At 51.6% G+C, this 11,108-nt stretch overlaps 3 protein-coding genes across 3 annotated transcripts in view; all 3 read left to right on the forward strand.

Moving 5' to 3' along the window:
* ARID3C (AT rich interactive domain 3C (BRIGHT-like)) overlaps positions 1–2,569 on the forward strand; it is a 15,865-nt gene extending 13,296 nt beyond the window's left edge. Inside the window, exons 4-7 of the mRNA XM_014534259.1 lie at positions 1–40; positions 820–1,002; positions 1,235–1,324; positions 1,980–2,569. Coding sequence (XP_014389745.1) covers positions 1–40; positions 820–1,002; positions 1,235–1,324; positions 1,980–2,080 — 414 coding nt within the window. The 3' untranslated portion in view covers positions 2,081–2,569. The remainder of the gene's footprint in view (positions 41–819; positions 1,003–1,234; positions 1,325–1,979) is intronic.
* Positions 2,570–3,007: 438 nt separating this feature from the next.
* DCTN3 (dynactin 3 (p22)) lies at positions 3,008–9,493 on the forward strand. Its single transcript, XM_005859510.2, has 7 exons — positions 3,008–3,153; positions 4,617–4,701; positions 5,371–5,457; positions 6,889–6,972; positions 8,273–8,331; positions 8,940–8,999; positions 9,185–9,493. The coding sequence occupies exons 1-7, from the start codon at positions 3,058–3,060 to the stop codon at positions 9,272–9,274; spliced, it is 561 nt and encodes a 186-aa protein (XP_005859572.1). The 5' UTR covers positions 3,008–3,057; the 3' UTR covers positions 9,275–9,493.
* RPP25L (ribonuclease P/MRP 25kDa subunit-like) overlaps positions 5,617–11,108 on the forward strand; it is a 7,321-nt gene continuing 1,829 nt past the window's right edge. Inside the window, exon 1 of the mRNA XM_005859512.2 lies at positions 5,617–5,621. The gene's annotated coding sequence lies outside the window, so the exon portion shown is untranslated. The remainder of the gene's footprint in view (positions 5,622–11,108) is intronic.

An 11,108-nucleotide genomic window follows, 5' to 3' on the forward strand; every position in this document is an offset into this window, starting at 1 on the left:
CACGCCTGCGCGCAGCTGAGCCCGAGCCCCATTAAGAAAGGTGTGAGGGGCGAGGGGCTGAGGTTTAGGGGTCACCGAGACCCAGGGGTACGCTGAGATATAGGGAACGTTAACATAGGGGGTCTATGGGATGCGGGAGGCATTGAGGTATGGGGCAGTAGAGACTGATGGGGCACTGGGATTTGATGCACTCTAACCTTAGGGGTCCTGGGGTTTGGGGTCAGTGAAGCCTTGGGAACCCCGGAGTAGGGGTTACTGTGGTACGCGGCTGAAGGTCCTTTATCCAAAGCAATTCCATGTTACACCTGTTCACCCAGGGTTCTATTTGCATGTGGTTTGTGCCTTCTGTGACCTGGATTATTCCTCCAAATTTTGGACCAATTTAGGCATATATTGGCCCTTTGGGTCCTGGCTGATGTGGCTCAGTTGGTTGGAGCGTCCTCCTGTACACCAGAGGGTGGTGGGTTCTATTGCCAGTCAGGGCACATACCTGGGTTACAGAGACAACTGATCTCTCTCTCTCTCTCTCTCTCTCTCTCTCCCCCCCCCTCCCCATCTCTCTCTCTGTCTCTCTCTGTCTCTCTCTGTCTGTCTCTCTCTTTTTCTTCCTCTCTCTCTAAACAACAACAAATCAACATATTAGCCCTTTGGGCTCTCCAGTTTCAGAGCCTCTAGGCTGAGACTCTGGATGGGAGTGGGGATTGAACTTGGTGCTTGAACTTGGGTGACTGACCTCCCTTGGTGCCAGGCCTGGGGAGAGAACTAAATGCAGATACTGACTTGGTTGGATCAGGGGAGCTGAATTACCTATTCTTCCAGAAGAGAGTGGAATTCCACCCCCTCGACTGGCACTGCCTGTGGGCCTGGCCTTGGGACCTGCCCGGGAGAAGTTAGCACCAGAGGAGCCTCCAGAGAAGAGGGCTGTGCTGATGGGGCCCATGGACCCACCTCAACCTGGTGCACCCCCAAGTTTTCTGCCCCATGGCAAGGTTCCCCTAAGGGGTGAGGAAGGGCTTGTTGCTGATAGGGTTTTGGGCCTGTGCACTGTGGGAGGACAGACCTACTACCTGATAAGCATTGGAGGTGGGGCAGATAGATCCCTAAATAGACAACTGTGTGATTACAGGTGTGAGGCTGAAGTCGAATGGGGGGCGTCTATAGGGATGGAGGGGGGAACTTGTAAGTCTGAAGTCTGATTCCCAAAAATGTGACTCCCCTGCCCCCTCCTGGACAGAAGAGCGGCTGGATGGGCCTCTCAATCTGGCAGGCAGTGGTATCAGCAGTATCAACATGGCCCTAGAGATCAACGGGGTGGTCTACACAGGTACGGGTACTGCATGCTGTCTGCACTGGCATGAGGTCAGGGGTATTTACATTGGCATGGGGATTTTAGACTTTTTCTACTCGCATGGGATTCAGGGATATCCAAACTTGCATGGGTAATATGGGGTTCAGGGGATTGCTACATTGGCATGGGTTAAAGGGTCTGTCTACATGGCATGGGGGTCAAGGCATGACCTCTCTATGGGTACCATGGGATGTCTGCCTTGTCATTGGCCTATATATCAGTGTAGCTATTGTTTACCTGTTCGAGGATATCTATATTAGCATAGAAGTCTCTGACTGACCCAAGGGGTTTATCCTCATTGGTTTGTGGCAGAGGTATGTGTGTGGTGTTCTAGCAATCAGGTCACTAACTTCTGTTTCCTTCTTCTGTTTCCCTGGTGGGTACTACGGGATGTCTGCCTTGTCATTGGCCTATATATCAGTGTAGCTATTGTTTACCTGTTCGAGGATATCTATATTAGCATAGAAGTCTCTGACTGACCCAAGGGGTTTATCCTCATTGGTTTGTGGCAGAGGTATGTGTGTGGTGTTCTAGCAATCAGGTCACTAACTTCTGTTTCCTTCTTCTGTTTCCCTGTCATCCCCTCTCCTGCTTGTATTTTCCCTCTACCATCTCCTTACTCCTTTGGCAGGCATCCTCTTTGCCCGCCGCCAGCCTGTGCCAGCTTCCCAGGGCCCAATTAACCCTGTACCCCCAGCCCCTACAGGGCCCCCTTCCGGCACCTCACCCTGAGAGCTCCCACTTTGAATTAAGAGTCCTAGCCCATTGCTGGGTGGGGGGAGACACCCCCTCCACCTTGATTCTTCCAGAGGGCCACTTTAGGACCCAGACCTGGGAGGGGACCACTCCTCCCCACATGCCATGTGGACTTGAAGCCAAAGAGTTTTCTTTTGATGTTACATCTACCTCATTGTAAAGGGAGGGCACTTCCTCTCTGGCCAACTCCAGCAGCATCTACCAAAGAGTCCTGCCCCTAGAAGCCCCCATCGTCTCCTCACTTTGTCAATGTCATGTCTAGGACCCTACCTCTTGGAGTCAGACCTGCTTCTTCTCTTCAGGAGCCATATGAAGGGTTGGATTGGGATGTTGTGAAGGAGATGTCCCTCAGGTCACATCTGGATAATAAAGCTGTAGTCCCTCCCTCCCTAGTGCCTCTTCTTGTTTGTATCTGGGGGTTGGAAAAGGAATTGTGTGGTTTACAGGCAGCGTTGGGCCAAGGGTTCTCAGCGGGAAGACAGAACAGCAAAGGCCCATGAGAATACAAGAGCTCAGTCTCATGAGTCAGACTGCCTGAGTTCAAATCCTGATTCTGCCACTATAGTACTGAGTGGCCCCATCGTTTGAACATTATTAGACTCTAAAAGATTATGCTATCTATTGATCTATAGGAATGGACCAACCCTGGAAATAATGAGTGTATTTATATGTGCAACTTCGGGGAATGAGGTGGAGAAACCTCTTTGGTCCCCTGAAATTAGAAAAAGAAAGGTAAAGGTGGTCTTGACAAACAGGAGTGGCCGTTGCCTAGGTAACCAGACAGCTTTCGAGTCTCTTCACCCGCCCAGCCGGCCGCTTCCGGCACTGAAGGCCTATGTCGTGACATCACTTCCTGAATGGAGGGGAGCCCGTGCCCTCGGATTGGCTAGCCTTCTCTATTTGGACGGACGTCCCGCCCTCCAGCTGTTCCCGGCTGAGGCGGGGCGGTAGCTATGGCGGCTGTGCCCGATGTGCAGCGGCTACAGGCCCGCGTAGAGGAGCTGGAGCGCTGGGTGTACGGACCGGGTGGGTCGCGCGGCTCGCGGAAGGTGAGCGATTTGGGTGCAGCGGTCCCTTTCTGAGGCAGAGACGGGCGGTCTGCTGGCCTGTGCCTCGGGTGGGTGCGGTTCCAGTCCCGTCGCCCACAGTCCGGCCTTTGAAATAACACAGGTCCGAGACCTCCCGGAGCATTTTGGACCCTCGGGACCCATGCCCATGCAGGGATCTGCGGGGCATTGGGCCCGTCTGAAGTGGGCTCAGTATGAACCGTGACTAAGACTCCGCTCCTGCCAGCTGGGGAGCCTTGACACCCTGGGGAAGCTGCGGTCCACAATGGAGGGGTGGCATGAAGCTCTGTGTAATTAATTGCTAAATGAATTATGCAGAAAGAGGTCCGTGGGATTAGAAGAGGCAGAGCAGAGGTGATCAAGGAAGGCTCCGGGGCGCGGGCGGGGGGCGGGGCGCGGGGCGCGGGTGAGAGGTGAGGTCCGAGAGGACTAGGATTAGGAGGGGAAGGGATTGGATACCGGGTTTTCCAATGTGGACTGGCACGTCTTCACACCAGTACCTGAATTTTGACAACGGTGAAGCTCAGTTGTCCTCTTACCCCCTTTTTACTATGGGAAGACCTTTTACTGAAGGTGGAGTGTCAGGGATGTCCTGGATTTAAGTGCATCAGAGGTAATGATATCTGTACACTCCCGTGGAAGTAGTTGGTACCAGCAGATTGTGCCCCATTTGAGAACTGACTTCGCAAAACATTCTCTCCCTTTGGCATCTATGATGCTAACCCTCATGGTTTTCCTACTGCAAGGATGGCTGTGCTGCTCAGTTTTATGTGCCTCCCCATATTATTGACCCTTGAATTTTGGGTGAGATCATTCACTGCCATTACCTCTCCATCTATTCAGCCCTTTCATATTGGAATTCCTCATCCTCTACCCTTAAAGTCTAGGTAGGTTCAGTCAGAGAGGTGGGAACCAGAGAATATATAGTATATGCCAGTGCCCCATAAACTCTAAAATAGTTTGTTATCTCCCCAACCCACTACTGATGTGCCTGCAACCAAGGTACATGCCCTTGACCGGAATCGAACCTGGGACCCTTGAGTCCGAAGGCCAACGCTCTATCCACCAAGCCAAACTAGTTAGGGCTATTCAGCCCTTTAATATTGGAATTCCTCATCCTCTACCCTTAAAGTCTAGGTAGGTTCAGTCAGAGAGGTGGGAACCAGAGAATATATAGTATATGCCAGTGCCCCATAAACTCTAAAATAGTTCCTTATCTCCCCAATCAAACTAGAAACTCCCCCAAGGAGTACATGATTATCTCCCCGTTCACACTGAGGATTCCTGGCAGGTGGAGCTACATCTCCTTTAATACAAGAAAAAGTGACCAACCTAGATTTCTGGGGCAAAGAGGTTTGGGAGTCTGAGGGAATGCGGGTTCTTTACATCTTCCAAGCCTTGAACCAGGTGGTGTATCTTGGAAGTAACTTTCACTCCCCTTACAGGTGGCTGATGGCCTGGTCAAGGTGCAGGTAGCTTTGGGGAACATCGCGAGTAAGAGAGAGAGAGTGAAGATTCTGTTCAAGAAGAGTAAGTTCCTGTCGGGTGCCTGCCTGCCTTCTTCTTTTCCATGCCTGTACTTCCTGAGGACTGGCCCTGGTCCTTCAGCCCATTAGGTCACTGGAGTTGCCCTTCGGGGATGGAATGTGAAGACATTTCCCTGCTGAAATGGTGAATTGGGCTGTACTTTCTATTTAGTGGTAAAACTCCAAGCCCATGACAGTGTCCCAAGTGATGGGCTAAGAGCTCTGTCTGAAAGATCCCTTTGGTGAAGTATGGAGAACAGGTATGGGATTTCCACAGGCAAGGTTCAGAGGCGGGAAATTAATTAGGCACTGGAGTCCTAGCCTTGGCTCAGCCAGCAACCTGCCCAGTAATTAGAAATCAGATAGAGCTCTGGTTGTCTTGGTGGCACTGAGGGGCAAGGGGCCTTCCACCCTTGGTGAACATAGGTCAGTGGGAATACTGAGGGCCCCAGTATGCTCCAAGCTCTAAAGTTTGAGGTCAGCCAGCAGGTGATCAGAGGGGCGAGACAGGGAAGTATGGATAGCAGCCCTGGTAGAGACCTGCTAATGAACACTGGGGGCGTCAGCTCCTCACTGAAGGCTCTCCCCAAGGTGGACCATTCCCCTAATATCCTTCATAAAACAGACCCTCACTCCCCAACCCTAATCCATTTCCATCTTGCTACTTGTCTAGTTGAAGACCTGATCAAATACCTGGATCCTGAGTACATTGACCGCATTGCCATACCTGATGCCTCTAAGCTGCAGTTCATCTTAGCAGGTATGCACGTGCATCTGGGGATGTGGATTGTGGGGGAATTTGGGCACAGAGCTGGCCTCCCTGCCAGTCCTAATGGGTAAAGCCCAGGAAACTGCTGTCTGGAATTCTGGCCATCGTCTGGGCTGAAGCTGAGGTGGTCCGGTGGTTCTCGAGTGGCACTGGATGTGGTGTACTTCTGAACCACCTGGAGGCCGTGGTGCTAGCCACAGTGGGAGTGACTCCAATGTTCTATCAATGGTCTACTTCTAGAATTTTCCTTTAGAACCTTTCTCACTTCTGCTCACAGAGGAGCTTCTAGGAAAGGGTGGGAGCAGAGAGCATTGCATTTGGGAGAGGAGAATATTGGCATGAGTTTCTACATCTTTTTTTCATATGAGAAAGCTCTGGGATTTCAGAGTTCTAGGCAATGTCTGCTCATCAGTTAGTCAACCACTCCATGAGGCAGGGTTTGCCAAGCATCTGTGCTTGTTCATTCATTGAAAAGATTTTTAATAATCATCTACTGCATCAAATTCAGGAAATCTCTTGCACTAACTCTTGAATCCAGCCTCTCCATCCCTCCCTCTGACTGCTGCCTAAGTGTTCGTCCACTCACACATCAACTGTTACAGTTCCCCAAGTCCTCTTTTGACCCTAGCCTTCCCTTCTTGCATGTGGTCCAGTGTCATCTTTCCCAAACACATTTCCAACATGCCGCTTTGTCTACTGGGGAACTTCAGTGTCTCTTTCTTTCTCTCCTTGCTAGGATAAAGTCCTAAATCCTAGCCTGCCACTCAAAGCCGCCTACAGTTTGCTGGCTCTCCCCTCCCATCCAGCTCTGTTTCCTATGCTCTCCTTTGTCCAGTTCAGCAACTTAAATTATTTTTCCGTTACTAATTGACAAGCACTCTTGCTTCCAAATGTTTGACATAACAGTCCTCCCTTTTTCGGTGCCCTTCCCACTCTTTGCAACCATTGAAATCCCCTTCACAGGGCCATGCTCTCCTTATTGGACTCTTTGTTACTGCCCCAGTTCTCCGGAGCCACAGAGCAGAACCGGCCTGGCCGCGGCCACGTCTCCTCTTTCAGACCTTCCCTTCCCAGGAGCCCTGAGTGTGGGGTCCTAAGTCTGAAGTAATTTGTCTCCTGTGGCCTCAGAGGGGCTCACAGAATTTGTTGAGGCTAGAGGAAGAGGCCTTCAAGTTAAAAATTGGAGAAAAGTTGGATTTGGAGAAACTTAGAGGCTCCTTGGGCTCAAGATGGGTCAGACCAGAGGCATTCAGGGGGTCTGGGGGCAGAATGGGGGAATGTGCACCTTGAGAAGGGAGCAGTGGTCAGTAGATCCAAGCTCTAGGACCCAGCCATTTCCCCTGCCAGGATCTCAGCCTCTTGCGTTGGAGTAGCAGTGCCCAGGCTTGCCTCACTGCCACTATCTTGTCTGTTTATCCTCAGAGGAGCAGTTTATCCTCTCCCAGATTGCACTTCTGGAGCAGGTGGAGGCGTTGGTGCCCATGCTGGACAGCGCTCATATCAAAGGTACCTCTCCACTACTCTGCTTGGGGAGGTGGGTGGATGGGCAGGACTTCCCTGTGCCTCAGGTTCCCTGGGCTCAGGCTAGGTCTGCTCCTTGTCTTTGTTTGTTTTTTCCATTTTTAATCCTTATTCAAGGATATGTTTTTACAGGACTTCCCTGTGCCTCAGGTTCCCTGGGCTCAGACTAGGTCTGCTCCTTGTCTTTGTTTGTTTGTTTTTCCATTTTTAATCCTTATTCAAGGATATGTTTTTTTAAAATTGATTTCAGTAAGGGAGAGGGAAAGAGAGAGAAACATTGATTGGTTGCCTCCCATACACACCCCGACCAGGGATCGAACCTACAACTTGGGTATATGCCCTGACCAGGAATTGAACCCATGACCTCCATGGGATGATGCTCCAATGAACTGAGCCACACCACCAGGGCCCTTACCTTTATCTTTAACCTGGCGGGGTACCTGCCTTCTGCATTGGGATTAAAAATTGCCAAGGCAGAGAGCTCAGTTTCAGAACCCTGGGCAATTTTGGCCTAAGGATAGTAATGTAAGCCCAGCAGCCCCAACTCTGGGGATTCCTTCTGCCTTTTATCCCACCTCTCAGCATCTGTCCTTTAGGGTGCTGCAGAGCCCAGATTTTACTGTCAGAGTCTCTCTGCCAGGTATGTGAATGTGTGTGAATTCTTCCTGCCACACTGCTGAGAGCAGTCTCTATGCCTGGGTTTTGACAAGCAGACAGTGACTTTAATTGAATCCAGATATCCATCTTGTCTGTCTCTGCAGGTATTTCTCCCAGCTCCCCCTCCCTACCCCTGGTCAGCTACCTGCTGAGCATCTAACAGCCTTCAGCTTTGGGCCTAGCATGGTGGCCAAGGATTTGGGTATTGGATTTCAGGTGGCTAGCTTAGGGACCTGGCATTTATCCTCAGCCCACCTGCAGGCACCCTGTTCCCTAGGTCAGGCAGACCTGGTCCCGCTGGCCGAGAGCAAAGGGACAGATCCCATGATAGGTAAAGCTCTTTTTACCTGTCACTGCTTATGACGCTGGAGTGGAGGTATGGGGCAACTCTGGGGACCCCAAGGTTTTGTCTTCTAGGGGCCTGTATCTTCCCCTCCTTTTTGGGTCCTAGAATATGACTGGCGTGAGCAGGGAGTCCTACCACCTCCTCTAGCTGCAGCGGTCGATGAAGCCTGGCGTTTGTTTAGTTTCTCCACTCAATACTCTAATCCTGTCAAAGACCTAATAGACTATTGAGCCGGCGGGGGAAGGCACAAGCATCATCGGCGGTGTGCATTGTGTTTTACAGCTGTTCCTGAGCATGCCGCCTGCCTGCAGCGCTTGGCCCAGATCCACATCCAGCAGCAAGTATGGGAGGGGAGAGAACGGGAAGGTGGTGAGGCTCCTAGTCCCCACCCCAGCCGCCTGGGGAAGCAGCCTCAGGCTACCCTGATATCCACTCCAGGGGAAACTTGGCGGTCTATCCTTCATTCCCATCAGCCTTAGAGAGGGGAAGGGACTTGCCTAGGGCCACATCCAGGTCTCCTGCCTCCCAAAGTAGGGTTACTCTGAAACACCAAAAGGTTGAGTTGGGAGGTATCCAAGAATCCCTGGGGATGGTGTATCCTTGACTGTGGGTGGAGAAGCTGTGTGTGTGTGTGTGTGTGTGTGTGTTTCATTATTCCCAGGCTCTGGTGTAAATCCAAAAAGGGTTCAGAAATAGAGGACGGGAGGAGGTGATATATACTAGCGGAAATGTTTCCTTAAATGTGGGGTCCATTCCTCCTTACATCAGCTTTAAAACTGCTATTTGTGTACCCATTTTGGAGCCTGAAAGTACCCCTTTAGAAATCTGCTTCTTTTGGCTCTGGGGTTAAGCGTCACCTCTATGGGGATGAGGGTCCCTGATGAGGCAGAAAGGTTGGTGGGAAATAAGGGCTTTGTCCGTCTTTCTTTTCCACACCTTGGCCCCACAGGACCAGTGTGTGGAGATCACTGAGGAGTCCAAGGCTCTCCTGGAGGAATACAACAAAACTGTATCCTTTCTGCTCAGCCAGGCCCCTGAGGAGTTGTGCAAAGCCCTGTCCTTTTCTCCCATCTCTAACTCTGTCTCATTCCATCCCAACCAGCTCTATTCCCCTGCTCCCCTACCCTTTTGGCAGATGCAAAATATCTGCACTACCTCACTCAGACTCCTGTTTTCACCTTGACCTGCAACTAGACATTGCTTCTCTCCAAGCAGTTCGTGCAGTGGGATGAGCTTCTGTGCCAGCTAGAAGCCGCCAAGCAAGTGAAGCCAGCAGAGGAGTGATGGCTGCTACCCATCCCACAGTGGGCCAGGGCAGCCAGGCTTGGGGCCCTGTGCCAGCCTGCCCTTCTAATAGGGCAGAGGCAGCTCTGTATTTATTGGATTCACAGCCTACCTGTCCGCACTCAGATGGGGCCCTGAGGTCACAGGTCTGGCTACTTTGCATACCCTCCCCTCATCAGTGTCCTATTCCAGTGACAATAAACTGTAGAGATCACTGGAGGAGTGTACCGGCTTCTTGGTCTAGGATGGGGACGGGGTGAGGATGGGGGTGATGGAGGGCAGTGTTGTCAACCTTCCTAGTGGTTGAACCAGGAGCTATATTCATCCAGGTCCAGCTTTCTGGGAGGTGTAGGGCTCTCAGGACGAATGCTCTCATTTGATTTGAACATTCACTTACATATCCATTTGTCCCACATTTACCAATTATCCCTCTTTATGTAACATTCCATGCCAGGTGGGGAGGATACAGTTAGGGTCCACCTGACCTCTGCTCTGCAATGGCTAGCTGCGAGATAGTCATGGAAAAGGGCAGCCCCATCAGGTGGACACAGAAGAAAAGAATGGAGGAGGCAGCCCTAGAGGGCGATATGCAGGGTCTTCGAGGGCCCAAGGAGCAGCAAGTGCAAAGGCAGAAAAAGCCCTTGAGTTTCTTAACTGGGAGCCTTCTTGGTGCTGTTAGCCGAGAAGGGGAGCCCAGAAGAGGTTTGGACCCATTAGGGCAGCGGTTCTCAACCTGTGGGTCGCGACCCCTTTGGGGGTCGAACGACCCTTTCACAGGGGTCGCCTAAGACCATCGGAAAACACATATATAATTACATATTGTTTTTGTGATTAATCACTATGCTTTAATTATGTTCAATTTGTAACAATGAAAATACATCCTGCATATCAGATATTTACATTACGATTCATAACAGTAGCAAAATTACAGTTATGAAGTAGCAACAAAAATAATTTTATGGTTGGGGGTCACCACAACATGAGGAACTGTATTAAAGGGTCGCGGCATTAGGAAGGTTGAGAACCACCGATCTAAATATTTCAGATTTTGTGGTCTCTACACTGGAGAAAGAGCAGAGACTAAAATTGTCACCTCATTCCACCAGGTGTTTGCTGCCCCCTTGTGGCCTCGGAGTGCTGCGGCTCCAGGCTCCTCAAAGGCCCTGTCATCCCACCCGCGGGGCCTCAGGCATCTCAGATTCATCATGTCCGAACCAAGACTGAAACTGGGAGTCCGCCCAGGCCCTTCTCTCCTCTGCCCCAACAGTCGCCAGCTTCTCACCATGCGTACCTCCTAATATCTCCCCACTTAATCTGCATTTCTCCTTTCCCACTGCCATTTGTCTGGTTCATTCAACAAATCATTTAACAAATATTCGAGTGCCTATTATAAGCCCGGCACCGGACGTGTCTCAGTGGCCACACCCCCGGGACCCAGGGGCCTGTGAGTCACTAGCGATTGCGGCCAAATTCCAACCCGCCCCCCACCCCCCCCTTAGCTGCAGCCAGAGTGAGCTGTGCACACGAACCATTTTGACTGGCCCCGAAGAAAACCCCCGTGGCCGCTAGTGCCCACGGAATGCGGTCAAAGCGCAGAGCTCGGCGATCAAGGCTCCGCCCGCGCAGCAGCCACTTTAAATGGAGCCTCGTGCCCCTGTCAAAGTGAGGCCTGCAGCTTCGCCTTTGCTGCCGCGGTGTGCTCAGCTAGCAACGCCATGCCTGCCATTGTGCAAGGGCCAAGTCCTTCCCGTCCTGCGGACGCGGGACACCTCCGAGCCCCCCTCCCGCCCCAGCAGGAGGGCCGCTTCCCCAGGCGGGGCAGCATAGACGGCGT

This window comes from Myotis brandtii, unplaced genomic scaffold (assembly GCF_000412655.1).
Source record: "Myotis brandtii unplaced genomic scaffold, ASM41265v1 scaffold1270, whole genome shotgun sequence".
Classification (NCBI taxonomy): Eukaryota; Metazoa; Chordata; class Mammalia; order Chiroptera; family Vespertilionidae; genus Myotis; species Myotis brandtii.

What these genes read in the sequence shown, in the direction of transcription:
- DCTN3 (XM_005859510.2), top strand. Translation starts at nt 3,058, where the DNA reads ATGGCGGCTGTGCCCGATGTGCAGCGGCTACAGGCCCGCGTAGAGGAG. An exon ending in GAAGATTCTGTTCAAGAAGA is followed by an intron (nt 4,702 to 5,370) that starts GTAAGTTCCTGT and finishes CTACTTGTCTAG; the next exon opens with TTGAAGACCTGATCAAATAC. An exon ending in AGATCCACATCCAGCAGCAA is followed by an intron (nt 8,332 to 8,939) that starts GTATGGGAGGGG and finishes TTGGCCCCACAG; the next exon opens with GACCAGTGTGTGGAGATCAC.